Source organism: Micropterus salmoides, unplaced genomic scaffold (genome assembly GCF_014851395.1).
Source record: "Micropterus salmoides isolate LMB-PRFRI ecotype aquatic unplaced genomic scaffold, ASM1485139v1 Ms_hic_scaffold_3571, whole genome shotgun sequence".
NCBI classification, from domain to species: domain Eukaryota; kingdom Metazoa; phylum Chordata; class Actinopteri; order Centrarchiformes; family Centrarchidae; genus Micropterus; species Micropterus salmoides.
The window spans coordinates 1-27688 of record NW_024042897.1 but is presented as its reverse complement, the minus strand read 5'-3'; the positions used below and the strand labels follow the sequence as shown (position 1 = coordinate 27688).

Below are 27688 nucleotides of genomic sequence, written 5' to 3'. Positions count from 1 at the left end.
GCAAACAAATACACCCCTCCCTTCAGTGCTCCCTCAGAAACGAATTGACCAATGGCCAAGTGGCCTTGCTGCATGATGAAATTCCAGGCCTGTAGGGACCAAACTGGGCAGAAGCTGATGTGAGCACTTGTGATGCTTCTATTTTTCATAAGATGAAGTCAACTAACATAGATTGGGGCCGTGTGTGCCAGCTCCTGCCATAATTCCTAGAACTTTGCACACCAATTGAAAAGTAGTGGAACAAAAACAAAGAAGCAACCACTGAGGCTGAGAAATACTGCAGTGCCTTGAATGGCTACTTGAGCCTGGCTCCAAAAGCAAGTCAATCCCCATAAACACCCATTTTAAAATGCCCAACTTAAGAGCAGAAATAAACACGTTTACAGACAGGAAGAAAAATGGGTTTGGTCTCTACAGCTAATTTCCTCATGATAACTATATGGGGGTTTTTATTTAACTGTGTTGCATTTTAAATGTTTACTTGGCTGTACTATTTGTTTTCATCATTTAGATAAAAGTTTGTCTCTGAGCACCTAAGGATAAAAAATCTGTCAAGGTAAACTTGTTTTGGTTCTTTTATTTTGTGTGTATGTTATTTTGAGTATATTCAATCAAACACTGACAAAATGTTTTTTTTGAGGAGGTAAAAATAATAATATTAATGTTGCGATTTTCATACTAGTTGTACAAAAGAAGTGAGCAGTGGCAGCAGGTGACTGAGTGAGAAAGAGCTGAGTGATGGATGAAGAAGCAGTATATGCCATGAGCACATATCAGGCTGGTAGGACAAGTTGACACTGACTGATATGATCCAGCAGAGCGTGGGCTGACCCACCTTGTGGCTGACAGCTGCTCCAGCTCTCAGCAGGTACTTCACTGTGTCCAAATGGTTGTTTTCACAGGCCGCCATCAGTGGTGTTCTCTGCTCCTCATCAAACATGTCCAGGTTGGCTCCAGCCTATGTGTGCACACACATACAAACAGCATCCCAACATCACTAATTAAGACACTGACATCAACCATCAGGATTTCTGTGTTAACACTGTGATTACAGTTGATGACAGCCAACAGTCAAAATAGTGCTGCCTACTGCAGTTTTAAATAATGTGATTTATTTTGCTAACTCCAGACTAAAGAAAAAGTTTAGTTTAAGTAACAATATGTATTGTCCACTCTGAAGAGAGAAAAACATATTTCACTTATTACATTATATACTTAAAATCATAAAAAGATGTATTTCCTGTTTCATTTAAATTTTTTTACCAAATGAACATAAAGTCCAGTGAGACTTACTTATTTACATATTAATGATCTTAATATAATTTCGTAGGCATGTTCCGCACCATTCTACAAAAAGTCAAAGCATGGTAAATGCATTTACAGCCTCTGTATCCTTTAACTGGACCTGGGCCTGTATTCTCTCTTCCTTCCTGCGGCCTCCTTAATTCTTTTGTTTCTGATTGTTTTACGCTTAGCGGTAATTCTTAGTTGATTGTAGGTTCTCTGCCGAGTGTTTTCACTCGTTAAAGCATGTCAAGTAAACCTTAATTCATCCTTTGGTAAAGAGCGTTGGCTCCCCGGTAGACTTAACAGCTACATATGGGTGATTTTTTTTGGTTAGTAAGTGAAGAAGAGTTATTTAATTTGAGTTAAAATAAAAGAGAGACTCTCTCTGATCTGTTACTCTAAGTGATTTTTCTTATGTGTACAGTTTACTTTTATTGTTAAAAGGAGGAGTTATTTTCATTTGTCTTCAATAACAAGGCAAGGACATAGGAGCTCATTTTGATCTGTTATTTTGGGTGTTTTCGCTCCTAGATAACAGTTATTGTTGTGAAAAAAATATATATAAAAGCTGCAAAAATATGGAAAAGAAACAGGGTCCCACCATATTAGGGACACATGTTTGTCACTTCTGCATGGCTACACTGCTGGCTGCAGATGGCCATGATGAATGCCCCATGTGCCTCGGTGTTACTCACTTGAGAGAGGGGCTGTCTGACAATCAGTGCATGAATTGCAGTTTTATGCCACAGGAACTGAAGCTAGCTCGGCTAGCGGAAGTGGATGGTCTGCAGCTTGAAGGCTATTTGCCTTCCGGATGTGAACCCCCGCTGGACAGAGGGACTCGAACTATGTGACATGCTCGTAAAAGTAAATGTCAAGCTGAGCTGCAGACCACGCCCTTTTTTCCCTGGTTGTGGTGCCTAGCTGCAGTCAGCTAGTTAGTCACCAGGTGGGAAGGATCTGGTAATTAGGAGATTTGGAGTCATTCACAGGATAGAAAGCAGGCTGGGAAGATGTGTTGAGGAACTGGGAAAAAATGAGACTGCAGGACTAAAGCTTGTCTGAACGAGGAAGGAGTCGGTGAGCGTTTGTTTGTTTGTGAAATGTGGTGGATTTTAATATTAAAGTGAATCATGTAATTATATTTAGGGAAAAAATGTTTGTATAAAACCATGTGTTTGAATTGTAAACTAAAGTGTTGTACATTTAACATCATGGAGATTTGAAGCATGGTTAAAAGTAATGTATTGTAAAGTTTAAAAGGGAAAAACTGTAAGTGTAGGATTGTGTTTGTAGAGGGTTAAAGTTGTTAGGATTTAAAGTTAAATTATGTGAGCAGTGATTTAAAATAAGTATTTTGATGTTGGATGGTGATGTTTATTATGGTTACCTGAGTTTATTATGTGTTTCATTGATTTACTTGTGTTTGTATTTAAGGTTTTTTACCTGCTTATGGCTACGACAACTTTCAAATAAAAGAAGGAAAAGAAAGAATTGATTCCTGGTCATTGAGTAAAATCCAGTCCAAACCTTCAGAGGCAAGCATACCCTATCAAGTGGGGGAAACTGCAGGGTTGAACTTCACTAAAGTGAATGCACTTGACAGTAAAAAACCCCTGTGAAGACTGGAGCAGAGAATCCTGAACAGCAACCAGCCTGGCCTGATAAAACGGGAAATCATCTCACCCAATCCTGCTGAAAAGAAGATGGCTGACTCAAAGACACTGGAGCAGCTTAAAGCTAACAGGACATCTGCAAAGCGGCAATTCTCACGACTGGCTAACAACGTAGTCCGGATGCATGGCATCACACCTGAAGAGGAGCTCAGGGACAGTTTCAAAAAGCTCGTAATTGAGGCCAACAAGGTCATGGAAGCCAACGATGATGTAGAGGCCCAATACCTTGTAGAGGCAAAGCTGGATACTGATTCCGAAGAGGTTCCCAGGTTGAATGAGCAGCAAAAGGCCGACATCGAGAAAACTACAAGTGAGTGTGAGACGAGACTGAACGAGCTCAAGGAGCTAATCCAAAAGACACTCTGGGCAAACTTTGGAGAAGAGGAACTGTCGATGGCAGTAAAGGTTGCAGAGGAGAAAGTAGAGTGTGTGGTGTCCTTTGGACCCGATGGGAGTAAAGAGAGTTTTGACTTCATGTTTGATTACATGGAAAAACTGGTTAAGAGGGCAAAAGAGCTGCATACACAGTGGAAGTGTTGGGTTCCCCCTGCTGAACGGAAAGATTTTCAGCTGCGGGTCAGAAATCTTGAGCAGATCATCCCTAAGTTAATGTCAAGAAAAGCAGAGTTCATTCAAGCAAAAGCTAAAGAAGACGCCGAAAGAGTTGTGAGTGCAGCTACTATCAACTATCCAACAGCAGCAGTTAGACTGAAGCCTACTTCCCTCCCTAAGTTTACTGGCATCAGGCGAGACTTTCATCGCTGGAAAAGGGACTGGGAGGCCCTCCAGAGGCAAGGAGAACCCACTGGTTCAAAGGAAGTCAAAAAGTTCCAGCTTCTTGACAGTTTGGATGAGAAAGTAATGAGAGATCTTCGATTGATGAATTATAACACCGCAGGAGACATCTTTCGTGTGCTAGAGAATCGGTTCGGAAGCCAAACTGCGATCGCTGTTGAGATAGTTGAGGAGCTCCAGAGACTTCCAGCTGCCAGAGGGCACCAGCCCAGGAAAATTGTTGAGCTCATCCAAGCTGTGGAGAAAGCCCTTGAAGATCTGAGTGATCTTGGTGACACTGGCGCTTTAAGGAACCCTCTGGTGACAAAGTCAATTGAGAGCAAGCTGCCGGATGCACTAAAGAAAGAGTGGCTTCTCTATGCAGCTGAGAGAAGCAGTACTGACCCAGAAAAGCGCTTTGACTATCTTCTGGCCTTTCTCAAGAGTCAAGAGAGCATCTACGAACAGCTGGATCAATTGAGGGATGAAGAGCCGCTGAGGAAAGAAAACCGACCGGAGCAAAGGCAAGCTAGAACCAGAGCCTCAAACCAGTTAAGTAGCAATCTCTCTGGATGTGTTGTCTGTGGGGACATCAAGCATAAGAAGAAGCTGTACTTCTGCAAAAGGTTCCGTGTGCTCAAGCTCACAGAGAAGAAGGACGCAGTGCGGAAGCTGGGAGCCTGCTGGAAATGTCTGGAGGTCCATGACGAGGGTAATCACTGCAAAACTTTGTTTTTGTGCAGAAATCCCGATTGTGGGAAGCAGGGAGTCACAGACCATCACTACTATCTGTGTCCCAGTGCTGAGGCACCCAGAGACAGTATGGCTCAGAGGAGGAGAAAACACAGCACAGTGGGAGGTGAGAGCTGGAGGAATTACACCGAGGCTCAGGAAAAATTCTTCGGAAAACTTTCACCTGAATTAGCTCAACAATGCCGGGACGCATTCTGTAATACAGCAGTGAGCACTTCACATATTGCAAAGAGTCATTCAAGTCTTCTGGTAGAGAGCGGGCTAGCGGAGTGGCCAGTCATCATGATGCTGTTGGAGGTAACCGCAAATGCTGGGCAGAAAATTGGGACTCTTATAGACCTAGCTTCTGATACTAATTATATCACCCATGAGGCAGCAGGTCGGCTCAATCTTAGAAGTGAAGACATCACGCTTGTAGTCCATGGTGTAGGAGGCATGAAAGTCTTTGTTAAGACAAAGCGGTACCTCCTGAAAATTCGGGTCAGCACTTTAAGAGGCACTCTTAGATCTCATCAGCTGGTTTGCTATGGCCTAGACAGCATTGCAGACATTCAAAGACATGTGTCAGCTAAAAAACTACAAGAGTTCTTCCCAGACATTCCACTCAGCGACCTGGCAAGACCGAGGGAGATCCATCTCCTTGTGAGTCACAAGGAAGGCCAGCTGGCCCCGCAGAAAATCCGCACGGTAGGGGACCTTGTGCTGTGGGACGGACCGATGGGAAAGACAGTTGCTGGCACCCATCCTGAGTTGTTTGAGGCGGTAACTGTATCAGCTCACACATCGAGAACGCATTTCGCAAGGTCTATGAGAACTGCTGCTGTGAAGTATGAAGAACACACCTGCGTGGTCCCCATTCATCGTCAACAAAGCCAGCAACCTCAGGGATTCAGTTGTTTAACTACAACATCCAGCTTCCTCGAGTGGTGGAAATGGGAAAGTATCGGTGCTGGCTGCATTCCAAAATGTGGAGGTTGTCGCTGTGGAAACTGCCACCCAGGCGGCAAAGAAATGACCCTCGCTGAAGAAAGGGAGTTGGAGGTGGTAAAGAATGGGCTCACATATGTAGTTGCTGATGAGCACAGTGAGAGGCCTCACTGGCAAGCCAAGTACCCCTGGATAGAAGATCCAGCCACATTACCAAGCAACAGGAGTGCAGTTGAGGCAACTTTCTTCAGGACTGAGAGACAGCTGACCAGGGAGTCGGAGTGGAAAGCTGCCTATGCTGCTCAAGTCCACGAGATGGTCGAGCGCCGAGCTGCAATGAAGTTGTCTAAAGACGTCCTTCAGACATGGACTGGCCCAGTCTGGTACATTAGCCACCTCATCGCACCCAACCCACACTCAGTCACAACTCCGGTGAGACTGGTTTGGAACAGTAGTCAGAAGTGCAGAGGGGTGAGTCTGAATGATCTCCTGTTAAAGGGCCCTGACGTCCTCAATTCTATTCGTGCTGTGCTTCTCAGGTTCCGGAGGGGACGTTTTGCGGCTTTGGGAGACATAAGGAAAATGTACAATTCAGTGTGGCTTGATGATCAGGAGGTACATTTGCATAGGTTTCTGTGGCGTGATTCCGAGGAGGAGGAGCTGGGCGAGTATGCAGTCACAAGGGTTAACATTGGTGACAAGCCTGCAGGTTGCATCGCTCAACTCGCCATGAGAGAGACAGCAAATCTCCCCCAGTTTAGCCATCTTGAGGAAGAGCGTCGAGTGTTAGAGGAGGACAGCTATGTCGACGATATCCTGACCTCTCATAACAACTTGGACCAGCTCAAAGTCATCACAGAAAATGTGGAGCAAATTCTGGAGGCGGGAGGTTTCAAGTTAAAGCCATGGGTCTTTTCTGGTGAAAGTAGGAGGGAGTCTGTTGGAAAACAGGAGCAGGAGGCTACTCCAAAGACTGTAATCCTCCCAAATCAGCTCAAGGAGGACGACAACAAAGCTCTTGGCCTAGGCTACACCCTGGAGGATGACAGGCTTCATGTTATGGTTGGGATAAACTTCTCAAAGAGGAGGAGAAAGATGAGACTTGGCCAAGACCTTAAACTGGAAGAGGTGAGAGCTCAGACGCCAGACCCACTGACCCGACGAGAGTTGCTTAGCCAAGTTTCTGGGCTGTATGACCCGGTTGGTCTGACGACACCTGTAAAGCAGAAAGGAGCCATTTTGGTTCGGAGAGCATTTCAAGAGGCCAAACCCAAATGTAGCACCGTCAGAGACACTTGGGACCTTGCTCTATCAGAGAAGCTCAGAGAAGATGCCATCAGCCTCTTTGAAGAATATGCTGAGCTGAGCAAAGTCAAGTTCCCTAGAGCCCTGACACCAGTGAGCGGGCCAGCTAAGCCTGATGCAATTACTCTTTCTGATGGCAGTGATCATGCTTACGGTGCCGTCCTATACCTGCGGTGGGACTGTGACCAAGGTCCGATTGTGAGGCTGGTGGAGTCTAAAGCTAAGCTAGCTCCCCTAGACCACAAGGGGGAAGCAGTCAAGGCAGAGCTATGTGGGGCAGTACTCGCCGCCCGATTAAAGAGGTACTTTGAACGACATGGTCGAATTCAAGTCAAGCAGTGGTACCACCTTGTTGATAGCCAAACAGTACTTTGTTCAATTCAACGTGAGAGCTATGGCTTCCAGACATTTTTTGGCAACAGGATTGGAGAAATCCAGACCAGCACACAACTTCAGGATTGGTGGTGGATTCCTGGATCTCTGAATATTGCTGACATCATTACTCGTGGGGCTGGCCCAAAAGAGTTGGCTGAAAATTCACCATGGCAGAAAGGACCAAAGTTCCTGAGCCTACCAGCTGAGGATTGGCCGATTAAGTCTGCAAAGGATGTATCAGCAGCTGCCAGAGAGAGTGTTGAAAGGATGCAGAAGAAAGTATTTGCTGCGGCTCTCACAAGAGTTCAGGTGAAGAGAGAGCCACCAGATCTGGAGCATCGAAGACCACCTGCTGGTGCTGCTGTCCGAAATCTGGTGGATGAAGGACGGTTTAGCAATCTGACTCGCCTGGTTAAGACGATCGCCTGGGTCTGGAGGGCGGCAAAATGTTTTGCAGCTAAAAATAAGATCCTGGGAGATCCAAAGTGGGAGGCGGTTTCCTCAGCTAGGGTCATCACCACAACGGAGCGCCAAGATGCTTTAAGAGATCTTTTCCTTGCCACACAAGAGGGGGTGACCTTTCCAGCAACCACAATAGATCGGCTGGTAGTCTTCAAAGAGGAAGAAACCGGGTTACTAGTTTGTGGTGGACGAATCCAAGCCTTTAATGAAGACCGAGTTGGTGTCCCTCTCTTACCTTACAGCGCCTGGGTCTCAACATTGCTGGTTCAGGAAGCTCACAGCAAGGGTCACGAGGGTGTGGCTGCAACTCTGTTGAAGGTGAGGAAAAGAGCATGGGTCATCAAGGGACAAAGAATTGCTCGAAAAGTTATTGAGAAATGTATGGTCTGCAAGAAAGCCAGAGTGAAAAGATGTCAGCAGGTGATGGGAGATCTGCCTCAAGAGAGAACCAGGCCAGCATCTCCATTTGAGTTTACAGCAGTTGACCTGTTTGGACCCTATCAGGTCAAAGATGATGTGAGGAAAAGAGTCAAAATGAAAGTCTGGGGAGTCGTATTCTGCTGTATGGCCAGCAGAGCAATCCACACGGAGCTTGCCAACACAATGTCAACGGAAAGCTTCCTGATGGCTTATCAGAGGTTCACGACAATTAGAGGGCACCCTAAGAAAATATGGTCTGATCCTGGGACTAATTTTGTTGGTGCCAAGTCTGTTCTGAAGGAGTTGTATCAGTTCCTGGACAGCCTGGATAAGTCTGCTGTAGAGGATACTTCAGCTCAAAATGGAACTGACTGGCACTGGACAATCCTGCCAGCTGACTCACCTCATCGGAATGGCTCTGCTGAAGCATCTGTTCGGATGGTGAAGAAGGCGTTTCAAAGTCTGGGAAAAGAGTCAGGGCTCTGTTTCAGCGAGTTTCAGACGACGCTTCAGCTTGCCGCCAATCTGGCAAATGAGCGGCCCATTGATGCCAGGGTGCAGAGCCTTGAAGATACAGTGCAGTACATCACACCCAATACACTCCTGCTGGGACGAGCATCTGCAAATGGTGATTGGAAAACATTTGACTTCACAAGTTATCCCTATAAGAGGCTCCAGGAAATGCAGCATCAGGTCAACAAATTCTGGAGATCCTGGAGCCAACTTGCTGGTCCCAATCTTTTTGTGAGGAGCAAGTGGCACACTGCACAGAGGAATGTCGCAACTGGAGATATTGTGTGGATCTGTGATCAGAATGCATTGAGGGGCCACTTTAAGCTTGGAAGAGTCATCAGTGTCAACCCTGACTCCAGAAACATTGTGCGGGATGTGAATATTAGAGTTGTGGTGAGCTCCTGTATCCCGGAGGTGAGGCCTGAAACATCAGCATCCAAATTCCCTGCATCCAAGCATCGCGTCTCCAGTATTCGGGGGGACCTTCAGTCCACAATTCTTCACCGGGACGTTCGACGGTTGGTGGTCCTACTACCAGTGGAGGAGCAGGATGGGAGTCCAGGAGAAAATCTCTAACTACTAGTTCACTGTGTGCGATCTCTCCAGCGGTTTCCGTGGGAAGATCGAGTGGGAGGTGTCAAGCTGAGCTGCAGACCACGCCCTTTTTTCCCTGGTTGTGGTGCCTAGCTGCAGTCAGCTAGTTAGTCACCAGGTGGGAAGGATCTGGTAATTAGGAGATTTGGAGTCATTCACAGGATAGAAAGCAGGCTGGGAAGATGTGTTGAGGAACTGGGAAAAAATGAGACTGCAGGACTAAAGCTTGTCTGAACGAGGAAGGAGTCGGTGAGCGTTTGTTTGTTTGTGAAATGTGGTGGATTTTAATATTAAAGTGAATCATGTAATTATATTTAGGGAAAAAATGTTTGTATAAAACCATGTGTTTGAATTGTAAACTAAAGTGTTGTACATTTAACATCATGGAGATTTGAAGCATGGTTAAAAGTAATGTATTGTAAAGTTTAAAAGGGAAAAACTGTAAGTGTAGGATTGTGTTTGTAGAGGGTTAAAGTTGTTAGGATTTAAAGTTAAATTATGTGAGCAGTGATTTAAAATAAGTATTTTGATGTTGGATGGTGATGTTTATTATGGTTACCTGAGTTTATTATGTGTTTCATTGATTTACTTGTGTTTGTATTTAAGGTTTTTTACCTGCTTATGGCTACGACAACTTTCAAATAAAAGAAGGAAAAGAAAGAATTGATTCCTGGTCATTGAGTAAAATCCAGTCCAAACCTTCAGAGGCAAGCATACCCTATCAAGTGGGGGAAACTGCAGGGTTGAACTTCACTAAAGTGAATGCACTTGACAGTAAATAAGGGCAGAAAAAAACCCTCTATTACTATAAGCGTGCAGAATATTACAGATCATGACATCATGTTAGCAGGGAAAACTGTAATGGGAACTGTCCAGCCGGTCCAAGCAGTCTACCCCGCCTCCATACTAGAGGGGTCCCGCCCTCCACCTTCAGCTACAACAAGTCACATCAAAGCTGAAAAGGATCAGGCTACAGGCAAAGTTTGGGATCCACCTGTGGATCTGGGCCACCTCAGTGAGCCAGAACGGGCGTTGGTTCATAAGATGTTACGAGAGGAGTGTGCCTCCTTTTCAAAGACAGAGGATGATATCGGCTGTATAGAAAAACTTCAACTCAGCATCTCCCTGAAAGACACTGAGCCTGTAGCAAAAGCATACCTCTCTGTGCCTAAGCCACTTTACCGGGAAATGAAGTATTACTTGAATGACCTCATTGCTCAGGGTTGGGTGGAGAAATGCATCACCAGTCGTGTGTGTTCGAAAGAAAGATGGGAGTCTCCGACTGTGTATAGATTTTCGTGAAGTGAACAGGAAGACCCTGCCTGACCACCAGCCTATCCCCAGAGTGCAAGAGATAATGGATGGTCTAGGAGGAAACTCGTGGTTCTCTCTTTTGGACCAAGGTAAAGCGTACCATCAGGGCTTTATGGCGAAGGAGAGCAGACCCATAACCGCTTTTGTCACACCATGGGGTCTCTATGAGTGGATCAGGATCCCCTTCGGCCTGATGAATGCTCCAGCCGCCTTTCAGCGCTGTATGGAAGAATGCTTGGAGGGGCTGAGGGATGAGATCTGTATCCCATATCTAGACGACACCCTGGTCTTCAGTAGAACCTTTGAGGATCACGTTGAGGATGTGAGGACAGTACTACAGCGGCTACGGCAGCACGGGATAAAGTTGAAACCAAGTAAGTGTGAAGTCTTCAAGCGTGAGGTCCGTTACTTGGGGCGCATCGTGTCTGCTGAGGGCAGTAAGATGGATCCAGCTGATACTGTGGCTGTTAGGGCCTTAAAGGAGAAGAGGCCACAGACTGTGGGAGAATTGAGAGCAGTCATGGGGCTACTGAGCGACAGTATATCAGGGACTTCTCCCGCATTGCCAACCCTCTTTATGCCCTAATGGAATTAGACCCTGGCCCAGATAAGCAGAAGGACCGGAATATAAGGACAAAGAGAGTGAAAGGGAAGTATAAAGGGACACCGTCGCACAAACCAATCATATGGACCGACAAACATCAACACACATTGGAGAGATTGATTGATTGTCTGGTTGAGCCACCAATACTTGGATTCCCTGACTTCAACAAATCGTTCATCCTACACACAGACGCTTCACAGCAAGGCCTAGGTGCGGTGCTATATCAAGAGCAGGAGGGGAAGCTTCGTGTGATAGCCTATGCATCTCGCACACTAACCAAAGCAGAAACTACCATCTGCATTCAGGGAAACTTGAATTTCTGGCTTTGAAGTGGGCTGTTACAGAGCGCTTTCGAGACTATCTAATCAGCTTATCTTGCACTGTATATACGGACAACAATCCACTAACTTACGTGTTATCGACGGCCAAGCTAAACGCAACAGGACATAGGTGGGTTGCTGAATTAGTGGATTTTGACCTAACAATCAAATATCGCCCAGGCAGAGAGAACTGTGATGCTGATGGCCTTTCAAGAATGCCCTGTGACATAGAGACAATGATTGAAGAATGTTCAGAGGAAATGTCCTCTCCGTCTGTGCAAACTATGGTACAAGCTGTAGAAATGAGTGTCTCACACACTGTGTGGTCCATTATGGCTACTGGGTGTGCGGAAACTGATGAGGACATGCCCCTTTCAAGAGCAGCTCTCTGTCGAGCTCAAAAAGACGATCAAGATATTGGCCCCGTCGCCGCCTGTAAACAGTCAAATGAGAGACCTGTAGGACAGCAGTTAAAATCATTCAGTGCACGGAGCAAGTGTCTCCTCCGTGACTGGGAGAAACTCCGCTTTGATGGAGATGGGATACTTCACAGAAAGACTGCAACCAGGACACAACTTGTTCTCCCTGAAATATACAAGTCAACAGTTATGAGACAGCTCCACAATGACATGGGACACCAAGGTGTGGAACGCACAAGATCACTTGTACGGGATTGTTTCTTCTGGCCACACATGCAGAGAGAGATTGAACACTATGTCACTCAAAGCTGTACCTGCCTCAAACAGAAAAAACCCTGTCGAGAAACAAAAACTCCACTCACACCTATTGTCACTACTCAGCCATTCGAGCTTGTATCCATTGACTTCCTGCATCTAGACAAGTGTAAAGGTGGATACGAATACATATTGGTAATCGTAGATCATTACACACGCTTTGCACAAGCCTACCCCACCACATCGAAATCTGCCAAGACTGTAGCTGATAAGATATTTAATGATTATGCACTGAAGTTTGGGTTCCCCCTGAGGATTCATCATGATCAGGGAGGAGAATTCGAAAACTAGTTGTTTGCACAGCTAAAGAAGAACTGTGGCGTGATGGGCTCAAGAACTACACCGAACCACCCACAAGGCAATGGGCAGGTGGAGCGCTTAAACAGAACACTACTGCAAATGCTGAGAACGCTCACCGAGAGGCAGAAGTCAGATTGGAGAGAGTCGTTGCCCAAGCTTATTTACGCATACAACAGCACTCGATGCAAAGTCACAGGTTTTTCTCCCTTTCTACCTCCTGTTTGGGAGATCACCGAGATTACCTGTGGATTTATTATTTGGCTTGACACCAGAGGCTGGAACTGCTGATCATCAGGAGTATATGAGAAGATGGAAAGAACAGATGCAAGAGGCGTATGAGATCACAACGGCCAATACAAAAAAATGTGCTGAGAAGAGTAAGAGAAACCATGACAGCAAAGTGAGGAGTTCTGTATTGCACGAGGGTGACCGGGTTCTCGTCAGGAATTTGACACCCAGGGGCGGAACAGGGAAGCTCCGAAACCACTGGGAAGATTGCATTCACAAAGTTATCCGTCAGGTGGGAAAAGACATGCCCATATATGAAGTAATACCAGAACAAGGCAAAGCGAGAGGGCGTAGGATACTGCATCGTAACCTGCTGTTGCCGTGTGACCATTTGCCACTGGAAATACAATTGAAACCAGCTAAAGCAAAAGGACAAATCGCAGCAGGGACCCGCAAAGGAAGAGAGCAACACCACCAAGAAGCAGACGTTGAGGATAGTGATGATGATGACTATGGATACTATCCGCCCAGGGATCAGCCTCTCCCTGTGATACAGCCCCAAGTAGACACAGACAGACAGGAGGCTGACAACGAAGTTGAACAACTTTCACAGGATGCTGAGCCGCAGCAAAAGGAAATTTGCCAGCTGGGTCAGGATAGTGGAGATACACTGACAGAGAGGGACACATCAGGACAACAGGAGATTGTTGCTCAAGAGGAAACTGCTCTGGACGAGAGAACATCTGTAGTGCAGTCACCTGTACAGAGTGGAACCCACTGTGGACATGACCAGCGATACCAGCGACCTATAAGGGAGAGACGACCTCCAAGAGTCTTCACGTATGACCAGTTGGGCAATCCTGGTTGTTACGGCACCGAACTCACAAGTAATGCCATGCACTGGTACACACCAGCGCCCTATAGAGCCATGCAAGCGAGAAGTACATGGATGACTCCAGTAGAGCAATTTCACTACCAGTCTGTTGCTGTACCAGGGTACTGAATGTGGAACCCACGAACACCACACACTCACTATACATTCATTGGTGGACTTTGAACTCTCTGAGTGTTAACGCACACACACTCATTATACACTCATTGGTGGACTTTTGGACAATCTGAGTTTTAAAACACTTACCCATATGCACAAACATCATACACTCAAGGATGGACTGTTTAACGTACTGAGTGTTAACAATACACACACACACGTTCATTCTTCACTCAATGATGGACTAAGGGACAAGCCGAGGGCTAACATTTACACTACACTACACTCCTGGACTTTTGAATAAGCTGAGTGCTTGTATACAAACTGATGCAAAGGTGATCTGGTGACATCATATGTACCCTTTTACTGCATTCATCATTACCCATCTGTTGGTTGGGATGTCGAGGACGACATCTGTGTTGAAGGGGAGTATGTAAGGATGATGAAAATGATGTAATACTGAGTACATTAAGTGAGCACGTAAGGATGATCAAAAAGGTGTTATACTGAATAAATTGAATGGGAGGATATAAGTTGGGTTGATATGAGTTAAAAGATACTTAAAAATGTCCATAAAAAGGGAAAATTAGAATGCTTTGAATCATTGCACTGTTTGAGTAAAAACTGATAATTCATTCCTTTATAAAACAGGACAAAGTTAAAATACAATGATCTGTAGATCAGTAATCTATTGCTTTTCGGGTAAAAGAGGCTAAAAAGGTTAATAGGATAAAAAGACGATCTATATTTAAAATGCTTTTTTTTATTTAACTTCTATATCAATTTGGGGAAATGCATCTTAAGAAACAATATGCAGTGTTTGATTGTTTACATAAGCTTAACTTTCTTTTTGACGTATAGTTTTAAGTACTAGTTTGTGATTGGAGGATCTGTTCACGATTGCTCATGCCTCATTCAGCCTGTGTATGGAACGTGTGGCTTACGTTCGTCCATTACAACATTGGACTTGACTGACGCTACATCGTGTCCGTGTCGTACTTTCTATTTCCCCTTTTACAGGGGCGTAACACCTTCATCTGGTGTGGCCTCACAGGTGCGGAGTAGACATAATCGCACCCCGCTTTCAGGTGCTCCCCCTAGAAAGCAAGCCAAGAAGGTGGATGGTTTGGCAGCCAAGGTAGACACACTAGCCTCAGAATTCGCTGAGATTAAGGGGTTGCTCCTTAACCTTCAGCCAGGCAGGGGGGCTGCAAGCAGTGTGGACAGCCCAGCCGGGAGCCCCACCCCTCAAGGATTGGATGACGATGCCCTGTCTACAAGGGCTTCCTGCAGCCAGCTCTGCAAGGACAGACCTGGGAAGGGAGAAGTGAAGGCTTCCACCCGTGCTTCTGACACCGGCAGACGGGGAGCGGGTCCAGAGCAGGCTCAGAGGCTGCCCATGCTACAATTAAGTCAGTGGTCCGTATGGCACTGGCACGCTTGGGCTTGGATGAAGCACCAATTGCAGGTACCACAGCTAGTGCATTCTTTAGGCATCTCCCACCTGAGGCGGGTTTTTCTGTGCCACCTTCCCAGCCATACATTGAGGAGCTCCACAAATGCTGGCCAGACCCCAAGGCTTTTTCTCACCATACAACTGACGGCAGGGCCTTGGTTGCCATGCAGAATGCCAGCAGTTACGGGCTGGGCCAGATGCCGGCTGTGGAGCCAGTTATCGCGTCCCTCATTGTGTCACCCACTGAAGTGTTGAGACCGGATGCTCGCTGTCCTAGGCCGCAGTGTTGCATTACGGATGACTTTCTGGTGAGAGGTTATGATACAGCGGCACGTATGGGCCGTATTGGAAACTCTTTTTCCCACCTTATATTAGCTCTGTCCCAGTCTGTGCAATCCTCCGTCCAGAGCCTCAGTGATGCAGCTTTGCAGGCGTTTGCCCTTATGACTAGAGAGCTTGGTAGGCTAATGGCAACACTTACCTTGGCTCGTCGCCAGGTCTGGCTGGCCCAATCACCGCTTTTGGAGCAAGGCAGGAGGGCCCTACGCACTCTCCCTGTAGTACCAGGGGAGCTGTTCGGCCCAGCAGCGCAGCAGGCTTTGGAGCGGGGAATCCAGGCTAAACAAACTAGGCAGCAGTTTGCTAGCCTTCAGGGGCCTACACCCCTACTGAGACAGCGCTTTGCATTCAAAGGCGTGGCCCATCAGTTCAAGGTGCTCCCATTCGGGCTTTCCCTAGCCCCAAGGGTCTTCACGAGGTGCATGCGGGCAGCACTGGCCCCGATGCAAGCCAGTGGTATGCAGATCCTCCCATATCTGGACGACTGGCTTATATGTGCTCTGAGGGGGGAACAGGTGGAGCAGGACACTGCCTCCCTTCTATGTCATGTGACAAGGTTGGGCCTTACCGTCAATTACGCCAAAAGCTGTCTGATACCCAGCCAAAGGGTGGTGTTCATTGGATTAACCCTGGACTCCTGTCACATGCTGGCCTTCCCAACTTCACGGCGGGGAGAGGCCACACTCCAGCTTCTCCGTAATTTCCAGAGGGACAGGAGGTTGAGGTACAGCCTTTTTCTCAGGTTGATGGGTATGTTGACCTCTGTTACCTCTATCAGTGGTGCCACTGGGCCTACAACCATTCCAAATTTGGATCAATGGCCTCCATTCAGATCCGCAATTACACAGATCCAAGAGAGTCAGGGTGTCCTCCCGATGCCTACTAGTGTTACGGCCATGGAGAGATGGGGCATATCTGTCCAAGGGCATCTCACTGGGTTTGATCCCATCGCGTTAGGAGGTAGTGGTAACCGGCGCGTCGCCCACAGGGTGGGGGGCAGCGTGGCAGCACAGGGCAGTGAGTGGCCTCTGGACGAGCCAGGAAAGGATGGAGCATATAAATGTGCTTGAGCAGCGGGCTATCGGTTTGGCGCTGGACGAGTTCCTGCCACATTGGAGAGGCAGGCATGTTCTTGTTCGATCCGACACACATCAGCTGTCTACCATGTAAATCGGCAAGGAGGCACCAGGTCGGCCACGTCGCTACAGGTCGCATGGCGACTCCTGGTATGGGCTTTCTCCCGCTTGGCCAGCCTCAAGGCCATGTACTTGCCAGGACAACAGAACGTGGTGGCTACCTCTCCCGCCAGACGCCTCCCGCTGGGGAGTGGAGACTCCACCCAGGGGTGGTAGAGGAAATATGGGGCAAATATTGCACAGCAGAAGTGGACCTGTTTGCATTACCTGAGACATTACAAGCAGGCAACTGCTGGCTTTTGCCATGGCTACACCATTCACCTTTGCCTGTTTTTGTTGCTAGCTAATAAGGATAGCTATGTTAACTTTGGAAAACAGCTGTCGAAGTTACCACGCTGTATAACTAGTAGTCTACAGGTGCGCTCGAGATAACTGGCTGACTTTCGCCGACTTGATAGATAGGGGAATAAAAACAGCGCTGCGACATGCACGCATAACTCTGCAGACCAGTGACTGGCAGGCGAGCAGAGAGAAAATGGCCAACAATAAGCTTCAGTTTAGCTGGAAATGTACAGTGTAAATTACAGTAAATAGAGACTGCAGCTTCTCAAGATTAAAGCAAAGCTACCATGTGTTATTTACACACCTGCCTAAAACCTTTGCACAGTACTGGACGTGTGTAGACAAAGGTAATGTATTTAAAAATATGAGGTCAAAATAAAAGATAATAAAAGCTTAAATGTCATAATATTTACAAAGCCTTTTGTATTAGGCCTGTCTTGTAATCTCCTCACCTGGACCAGCATGTGGCAGATCTCTTGGTGACCCTCAGCAGCTGCTGCATGAAGGGGGGTGCCTCTGTTTTGGCCCTCCATCGAAAAGTTGGGGTCCTTCCCAGCAACTGTAATGTACAAAGTTTGTTCTATTAGTGTGATAATGCAAATGCTAAAAAAGATACATTGAGTTATTAGGGCCCAAGCACAAATTGTGCAAGGACCCTATTAAATTGCAAGGAATTATTATTCTTTTTCTTCTCGCAAATGGATCACATTTGAGGCCCTAGAGGTGCTCAAAAACTCTTTGTACAAATGTCAGAAGTGGCAAAGGTTTATGTCTGATATAAGCATGGGTGTGGCAAAATAGCACCATAGCGGCCCCTACAGATTTTTAATGAAGGAGCCCCAGCTTTACCCTTCACCTAGATGCACAAAAGATTTGTGGCAGACCCGTATCATCCCAAGACACAAAAAAAAGCCTCTTGGAGCCATACGATAAGCCTAACAAGAAGTCAGCTATTTTGAACTGAATGAGCAAATTTCGCCATTTTACAGGCTCCATACTTTAACTCCCACAGAATGAATGGATCGCAGTATAATCGTAAAGACATTGGCGATGAAAAGTTGTGCCTAGCGCCACATTCAGACCAACCTCGGGACCAGGCACGCATGGCACGCCCCGACACGCATGAAGGCGCAAGGGCCCGTTCATCGCTGTTTGCAGCTTTAATTGTAACTGAAGCCGTTTTATGTCAAATAACATATTTGAGTTACCTAGGAGATGAATGACCTTCTGGAGCTCTCCTTGTTTTGCAGAGATGTACAGTTGTCTAGTTGGATACTTCACTTTCTTTGGTTTCAGGCTAAAAAGAATAAAAGGTCTCAATCAATTATCAAAGTGCAAACTGTTGCCCCACACTGCACTTTTTTGAAAACAAAATATTTAAATGGTGAACCTTACTTCTCATCATCCAGTGCCATTAGAATATTCTCCAGTGACTCTTTAGGTACTCTATCTGCAGCACACACAGCCTCGCCCTCTAAACTGCAGAGAAAAAGCAAGCAGTAAGAGTTTTATTTTACCCCAGTTGTAATTAACATGAACTGTCATTTAATTGTGAGTGTAGAGATTTCAATATGAGGAGATGACGTTAGATAAGCAGCGTCAGTCCTGTGGTACCTGCTCGGGCTCTCATCTCTGCTCCTCTGTGGCTTGCTGGTCTTCTTAGCTCTGAGTATCTGTGGAACAGCAGGCGTGGTTGGTACGGATGGCAGGGTGGCTACAGTGGGAACAGCTGGAAGTGATGGCCCGGGCTTGGATCTGGGTACAGAGGGTGACGGTGCAGCCTTTAACATTGTGATCTCCTTTGCCCCGCTGGCATCCTCTCCGCAGTGGGGGCAAAACTTGAGATCCTTCAAAATGGAGGCACAGTCGCGGTGAAAGCGGTGGGAGATGCTGCCATGTGGCCTGCACTCCATGAAGGTGCCCTGTGGGATGGAACAGGAGAACTATTGAAGGTCAAGAACTGCAGTATCCAAGCTCAGTCTGGCAACCTTGCAACTGGGGCCGCAATGCCACCACCAGCAATGTGGGGGAAACTTATGGGGGGGCATTTTAAGTTGGAACATTTATCCAATATCTTTAGCCCTCCATAACGGGGTGTATTTAATCATTACTTTTACCTGAAAATTCTGACTGTTTCCAATTACTTGGGCTGTCTATATATATTTTTAATCAAATCAAAAGTTCGTATTATTTGAGCTACTGCACAATCTGTCCATGTAGCCCCTGACAACTGCCTAAGTACACCTTGAGATAAGTTCCCCTCGTTGAGAATCACTGCTTTACATTATGAGGGAGGGTGGAGAGTGAAAAGAGAGAGGAGGAAGAGCACACAGAGAAAGAGGATAAGGAAAAGGAGATGAGAGGGGGATGGATATGGGAGTGTTTCTCACATATAGACTTATTTAGGTTTGTGTGTGTGTGTGTGTGAGTGCGTGGAAAAGAGAACTGTAGGTGAGCAGATTCAAGTAGTGAGTAAACACTAAAATACTAAAATAAGGTGGAGAATGAAGTTAAATTAAAGAGGTGAAATAAGAAATAACCTACTAGAAACAGAAATACATCCCTCTGCCCAGTCTTGGTTATGACTTCTATTTAGAATTGTCCCATAGATTACCACTGATATCCTGGTTCAAAATAATGTACAGTATGGTTCTAATGTCAGGTCTCCATGTGTCTATAGTATCAGAGTGCTTCGTTTGCCCTCACCGCCCTGCAGAAGAGTCCACAGCCAGGGCAGCACTGGTGCTTGACCATGCCAGCCCGGTGGTCCTCACACAGAACCAGCAGATGGACCGTGTTCGAGGGTCGCATCATTTCCTGCTTCATCACACGCCTCTGGCAACGACTCAGCTGTGGAGTGAAATGAAGGAGCCGTTTATAAAAATAACCTAACATACTGTTATAACATTAAAAGCAATAGGTTTCGACTACCATTGGTGCTTTTAGACTCCTCTTAACCTTACTCAGCAACAGATTACATTGATTTTTAATCTGATCACAAATATTCAGTGCTTTCCTTTCAGGGCTATCCTTGGGATTCCAGAATGAAAAACAGCTAAAACTGTTCCACTGAAACGTATACCAATAAGGATTACCCTCGTACAAAGGGCTTTAAAAGGCAATTCCACTCGAAATCACACATGGCATACTAATAAAATGTCAAAATCAAAGTGACACATCAGAGTTTACCATTCCATCCATGCTCTCCATGGCCATGCAGGTCTGATCCAGTGTGGACAGGCTGCCTACACTGTGAGGAGTCTCCATCCGACAGCAGCACAGCGGTAACTCCTCAGCCAAGTCTGTTTCTGTCACCTCAGCATTTGCTGCTACACCTGCGCACACACATCACATTATTTCACCACACATCACACCAAGAAACAGACCAGTGGACTATAAAATTGTATTCTGTAGAAGAGAAATGGGACATGATAACTTTAGATCTATGTTACGAAGCCAACAGAGTCAATGAGATGCTCTTATCACCTGACAGGGGGGGTAAGAGCAGCTCTTCCTGAGCTTTAAGGTCCAGATAGTCCAAAGCCAGCTCAGTGTATTCAACATGGCTGCCATCTCCAGGTTCAACCTCCAGCAGCATTTCATTTCTGACAGTATTCAGAGTCTCTGGTAGAATTACTGGCTTCTCCTCTGCTACAGCTGGGTTCTTCTCCACGCAGGCTCCTGGCTGCTCTTTCTGATTAAAACACAGAATGACATTTGTATGTATTAGTATTCCATAAAAGATAGAAATAGAAATAAAGATTAATAGATAGATAAGTGCAGATTCAGATTTTCTTTTCTGCCTCCGTTGATCTAGTGGCTGCACATAGTGGATATATAGTGGCATTATGTGAACTAAAGCAAGGGTGTGAATGTATGAAACAGATATTATGACTATCAAGTATCCAAGTATGCAATGGGGGGTTTATTTTATTTCTTTTACTGAGCCAGCTGGTAGAAAGATTGATGTATACTACCTCCTAATAACAGATCAATGCTGCCTCTGGTTTATAAACATAATTTTATGCAAAAGTGAACATGTTGTTTGAGGCATTAATTTGCTCTTCTGGGTTACTGACAGGAGGTCTGACACACATGAATAAATAAGTGGACCTGCCTTCTCCTGCTGTTTAAGGGCCTTGGCTTTCTTCTTGGGGACCAGGTTGTACATTCCCATCTTCCTCTTCTTCCTCTTCACAGCTAAGAAGGGCACACAGAGTGAGGTTACATGGAGGCCAGAAGTCATCATGAGGACATAATACCTCAAAATTCACCTTTGAGACTACATGTAACATCAAAGGGCCAAGCGTGTACTTTAAAAACTGATTATTACTGCATGGAAAACATGTTACTACATGATTTAATTCATCAATGAAACCTTGACATTAATGGGCTGTAACTCACAACACCACCAGTAAAACAACAAAAGCTTTAAAAAAGCATACAGTCCCCTCCAAAAGTATTAGAACGGTAAGGCAAATTCCTTTGTTTTTTGTTGTTCACTGAAGACATTTGGGTTTAAGATCAAAAGATGAGTATGAGACTTTTATCAGAATTTTAGCTATTTTATAATAGTAAAATACAATCACACAGTATAGGGAGAAAATATATATATATATTATGCTAATATCTGCTAATATCAATCATTTAAATGCAACAGAACAGAGAGATATTGTATTTTGCATACAAGTTGAGCTAAGCTAATTGTCTAGACATATTTCTAAAAATTGCACCAGAATTATTGGTCAAATTGCTGCAACCTGTTTTGCATCAGGTATTTTTAAAAGTTAGATTCAACTAATAAAGTGTGCAAAAGAAAGTATCAACAACCTGACTGAGGTTTCATGGACGTGAAGACAGCTTTCCCCTCTTTGCCTTTCTGGCTGTGACAAAGCTCAGTGTTAGATGGTGGTCCAGACATCTGTGAATGTATCAGGCTTGACTTTGGGGCCTTCTTGCCTCCAGGCTTTGGAGGAAAAAAAGAAAACCTATTTCATTATTTATTTAATAAATGAGAAAGGTGAAGGCAAGAACAAACTAGTTATTACATTTAAATTCATTAGTACAGTAGTTAGTATACCAGTTATGCATTTTTGACACATTTTGTTATTTTGCAGCCTACACAATATACACACAGAGGTACAGACAGTGAAGGTGATGTTGCTATAGACTAAATGAAAAATGGTACAGATATTTATAATAGTGTTAATGGTAACAATCGTAATGTTAATGATTATAATAACAATAATAACAATAAGACTAGCAACAATAGTCGTTGCAGCAGAGGGTGTCGAGCAGGAACACGGGGGCAGCAGGTGACCCGCAACCACAGATCCAGACTCCACAGCTCCAGAGCCAGAAAACCTGCAGGAAGTGATAGGAGAGAGGAGAGAGACGAGAAAGCACAAGACTGCCAGAAAGGGGAGAAGTTGTGTTAGTAACATGCAATAATGGGATGAGGTTGCATACAGAGGGAGAGAAAGTAGAGGAGAGAGGAGCTCAGTGCATCATGGGAAATCCCCCGGCAGTCTAGGCCTATAGCAAAAAGAAGCCACGAGGTCCAAGGAACTGCCTGCAGAGCTCAGGTTTTTATCGAGGCACACATCTAGGGAAGGCTACCCAAAAATGTGTTGCATTGACAGTTCTGAAGACCACAGTGGCCTCCATAATTGTTAAATGTAAGAAATTTGTAACAACCAAGACTCTTCGAAGAACCAGAGAAAGCTTAAAGGAGCAAAGTACAGAGATATCCTTGATAAAGACTTGGTCTAGAGCACTCAGGACCTCAGACTGGACAATGATTCCCAGCACAAAGTCAAGTCAAGCCAAGCCAAGATGGTAACTTGTATAACACTGTTCTAGTCTTCCGACCACTCAAAGCGCTTTTATCCTACATCAAATTCACCCCATTCATACACTGATGGCAGAGGTAACATGCTAACTGCTCATCAGAAACAGAAATTAACATTCACACACCAACAGCATCTTCCAATTAGTAGGCAGAGTGGTCCAGCCTGACACCTCTGGGAGATCTGAAAATGGCTGTCCACTGACATTTCCCACCAACAAACTGAAGAGAGAGAGAGAGAGAGAGAGAGAGAGAGAGAGATCTGCGTGTTGGATTTGACCTAGGAATGCATGTCAATCTCTTTCTCTCTAACTTTTCTATGTTTCTCTGCAGCTCTCCAGCACAAAATGAACAGAAAATGTGCAAAAATAATCTGTACTTTCATTTAATTGATATAAAAGATAAATAACAAATTATATTACCTTAACAAAATTAACTTTCTGATGCCTTTTACTGAGAAATTCCATACTGGAGGTTTTCCCTTACTGAGCACTCTTCCAACCTTCTTTTTTATTTTACAATTTATTAGTCCATCCACACAGATTTCTCCATCAGTATTGTTTCTGTCTTCCTTTCTCATGTTATCACTGAGATTTCCAACTTGTGGTTGGCGTTTAAAAATTATAACAGAAATTAATTTTAAAAAGTGCTATACAACACTCATCAGTATGTGTGTTTACCTTGACAACAGGTGTTTTTTCTCCTGTAGTGGCGAATAAAGTGCCTGAACTGTGAGTTTGTCCCTCTGGGCTCCCAGCAGAAGCCGAAGCAACAGCAGCAGCAGAAGCAGCAGCAGCAGCAGCAGCAGCAGAAGCAGCAAGTCTCTGTCCAACAGGTGGAGCAGTCAGCCCACCAGGTGTGTCCAGAAACAGGCTGCCAGGAGATGCCAGTGGTTTCCCAAAAACTGCTCCTGATCGTTTGCTGCGATGACCTCCATCACTACTGGCTATGGGTGAGCTGTGGAAGGGAGTTATCTTTACTTTGGGCCTCTGTGCTGTTTGTCCCTCGGCACCCATGGGTGTCCCAGAGGACGAACTGGAGGGTCTTCTGGCTTGTCCAGGGCCCTCAGTGGCTCCAGCGTGATCCATTGCTGTCCTGAAGGACTGACTGTTAAAGGCAGTGAGGGGGGGCTCCGCAGCGCCTGAGGAGTTTGAACAAGTTTTACTCTACCGTCAGAACACACTTTGTCTCAAAGTAAATAATCCTACGAGGAACTTCTGCATTACTGAACAGTACATAAAGCATGTGCCTCTTTGCAACATTCTACAATCTACAAGGACAATGATAACGAAAGTTATCCCATAGCCTATTTGCATGACAATGAGGCTTAAAGATGGAAGAAAGGCAAAGGAAAGCTGAGCCTGGTGGATCAGGAGGGACATGAGACAAACAGAGCGCGTAAACAGCTTCCAGCGTCACCGAGAGTTACAACGAGGCCGCAGTGAAGAAGTTGAAGCAGGAGAGTTTTGTCTTACCAGTTCCATTCAGTATCCGAGCGAAGGTGGGGTGGGATGGGAAAGGAAGACAAGAGCTCCACTTCCGCCCCCACCCGCACAAGCACGTGACGCGCTGCGTGCGCTGCTTTCAAGTCCTGACGGATTCGGAAAGACTTCACCAGACAGCAGGTTGTATCTCCTACCTGCAGTAAGGACCGTGCTAGCCAAGTCCGCTGTTTTATACCAAGTTGCACCACAAGTATTGGTGAAACTTTCAAAATAACTATAGAAGTATTTTCGCGGGTTAAATAATGGTATTAAATCGAAAACGGAAGTAGGTTACAGTGAATCCTCTTGCCGTCAGCTGGTGATTTGGCGCAAAGGATTTATTTACTGAAAAGACGCTCAGATTTTGAGCTTTTAATGTTCCACTCTTTGATGGCATGTGATTGTACACAATATTCCTAATTTAAATGATATAAAACATAAAGCTTTTCTTTTTCTCCAAGGTTACTCATTGAGTGTCAGTTTGGAACAGTACAAATAAACATCTTGTTCACATATTAATAGATGTCTATGGAGATTCTCAGTCATCCAGGTCATAGTTATCCAACGAAGGTTTACCTTCATTGGTCACATATTAATAGAGCTGCCACCTTTTAAGTTAGTTTGGAGAGACATTACCCAATCCTCAACCCTCATGAATTTTGTTTAAAAGGTTCAGCTGCCAAATTCACATTTTGAAAGCATGTAGACAAAAAAACATAAATAATCAAGGTTAAAAATGAATGAGAATGGTTAATCAGCGTACTTCCAGACATCAAAGCCTAAATCGGGAAACCAAACCTAACCAGGGTGTATCTTCCCCCAGAAAAAGATAGTTTTCCTTTATGTTAGTCAATTTATGGAGTAATTTGTTGGTGAAATGTGAAGTCTGGAGGACAGGGAGAAAGGGGCCATTGACTCACCGGAGAATCTGAAGGGTTAAATTTATGAGGGGATATGATTTATTTTTTTCACATACAGGTGCATCTCAGAAAATTAGAATTAAAAAAAGTTGGGTTTTTCCTCTTAATTAAATTCAAAAAAGTGAAACTTTCATATATTCTAGATTCATTACACATAAGTGAAATATTTCAGCCCTTTTTGTTTTAATCTTGATCATTATGACTTACAGCTCATGGATCCATCCATGGATCTCAATCCATATCTTAAAAATTAGAATATTAGAATAAGGAATGTGTAATACAGAAATGTCTTCTTGACAGCGGCCTTTAGCTCGTCTGTTATGTTGTTGTATGTTGTGTATTGTATTGTCGTCTTGACAATACCACATAGATTCTCTATAGGGTTCAGGTCAGACGAGTTGGCTGGCCAACCAAGCACAGTAATACCATGGTCAGCAAACCAGTTACTAGTAGTTTTGGTACCATGGGCAGGTGCCAAGTCCTGCTGGAAAAGGAAATCAGCTTCTTCATAAAGCTTGTCAACAGAAACTTCCAGCTATTTGCCCCTATTTACAGGTAAAAAAAAAAGCTATATTTAATGCAATAAACCATCAAAACCATCATAAGATAGATTATAATGCTATTGAATATATTTTAATACACATGGGATGTAATTGTAACTGTAAATTTGATGAAAACAAACTAAAATACAACAGTTATCACACATAATTTTCAAAATATACCAGGCAAATGTCCATATTTTGGCAATTTCTACTGTTTAAATGTTTACTTTTATTGTGAGTTATCTTTAAAACAGTATTTATGTCCATACAACCACGTTCCAAATAACATAACATTGAAATACAGTAAATATTCATCAACATTCGTGTCATCAAAAGCACACCCATGCTTTACAGGCCTGTAGCTAGAGAACAGAACATCCCACAGTGATTGATCTGGCTTGAGCAGACCTTTCATTTGATACCCTGGATGTCTATGTAGCTCCTACGGGTCGGCCACCAAATGGCACAAAAGACCATGTGTTCCAAAACGGCACTTCTCCTGCTCTGCAGAAAAAGGCGAGAGAAGGCAGGAACAGTTCCCAGCACCCACCAATACTCCGAGCAACAAATCATCAGATTTTTTTACTTAAAGTATTATGCTCATTTTCAAAATCCTATTTAGGGGTTGTACCAGAACAGGTTTACATTTAAATTTCAAAAAAACATTTTTTTTTCATACATACTACATACATACTATACTATATACTATTCATACTGCAGCTCCTCTTTTCACCCTGTGTTGAAGGCTTCATTTTAGCTACGGAGTGATACATCTTGTCTTTAAATGATCTTTGTTGGGAGTTGCACATGCGCAGTTCCTAGTTAAGAGCTACTAGCCAATCAGAAGCAGAGAAGAGCGGGACAGCGAGAAGCCGTAAACAGGGTTTCGTTTCAGCTGTACATGTTGCCGACCAGCTTGGCAACATAGACTGGAGCAAGAGTTTCAGAGTGGTGAGTTATTAATCTGTAACAAATGTATCTTTCATCCATAAAATTTTAACTGAGCTCTGTCTCTACATCACAGGAACAATTTATGTCCACTGACTGCCTGGAGGGTAGCTAGTGTTTGAAAGATAGAGGAGGTGTGTGCTGCAGCTCAGTGTTTTTCCACAGGTCTTTTTGAGGGTGTATCGGAGTAGCCGCTTGGCGAGAGTTATATGAGGCCCATTTAGCTTTCAGGGAAACGTCTGGACTACAAACTAGCTGTTTTCAAGCAGTTGAGAGCAGTGTTTTCTGTGGGAGATGGGAACTCCCTTTGGGCTGGACTTTGGGCTTTTTCACTTGCAAACCTGTTACATGCACAAAAAAGCAAAAACGTCAAAAGTAAGTCAGCAGGTTTGTGAGATCATGTGCTGCTGCCGGTACAGGGGGCGTTAGTGTTCAACCTAGTCTACTTTCCATGGGTATGTTTTGATCCAGCACTCTGTGAACAGCCAGCCCTTTCAGCAATGACCTTCTGTAGCCTACCCTCGTCGTAGAGGGGGTCATGTGTACTGAACCAGATGGAGAGATTAAACGCTCTTCTCAGGTCGACATTTCTGTATTTACATTCTTTATTCTAATATTTTGAGATATGGATTTTGATTTCCATGAACTGTAAGCCAAAACCATCAAGATGAAAACAAAAAAGGCCTGAAATATTTCACTTTATATGTAATGAATCTAAAATATAATAATAAATATATTTTTGAATGAAATTACAGGAAAAAATTAAAATTTTCACAATGTTCAAATTTTATTGAGATGAACCTGCACCTTCCATTTTCAACTTTAATCACAACACAGGAAATGATCAAATCTGAAATACTAGGTCACATACTGTCAATAGTTTTATGTTAAGTGCAGTATCTAGTCCTCTTTATTATGAAGGGTAGGCTATTAAGATTATACCTTTTCACTGTAACTCAAAATACATGCCCTTTATACTTCCTTTAATCTCTTTGTCATAAATTAATGCTATATGTTATAGGAAAAAATCTTTTTTACCTTCAGGTATGCATAGGCTACTGTAATTTTTACATTACAAGATAGCAATAGACATCAA

The 27688-nt window shown here is 44.5% G+C and overlaps 1 protein-coding gene across 2 annotated transcripts in view; it reads right to left on the bottom strand.

Moving 5' to 3' along the window:
• The window catches only part of LOC119884592 (histone-lysine N-methyltransferase EHMT1-like), a gene marked incomplete at its 3' end in the record, with an annotated part of 38062 nt that extends 13798 nt beyond the window's left edge, over nt 1–24264 (bottom strand). Inside the window, 12 exon segments of one of the 2 annotated variants that reach the window (XM_038694977.1) lie at nt 836–958; nt 17303–17409; nt 18059–18147; nt 18246–18329; nt 18465–18772; nt 19557–19700; nt 20040–20185; nt 20337–20544; nt 20968–21050; nt 21681–21816; nt 23379–23839; nt 24174–24264. In XM_038694977.1, coding sequence (XP_038550905.1) covers nt 836–958; nt 17303–17409; nt 18059–18147; nt 18246–18329; nt 18465–18772; nt 19557–19700; nt 20040–20185; nt 20337–20544; nt 20968–21050; nt 21681–21816; nt 23379–23786 — 1836 coding nt within the window. 2 annotated transcript variants of the gene reach the window in all.
• Nucleotides 24265–27688: the final 3424 nt, after the last annotated feature.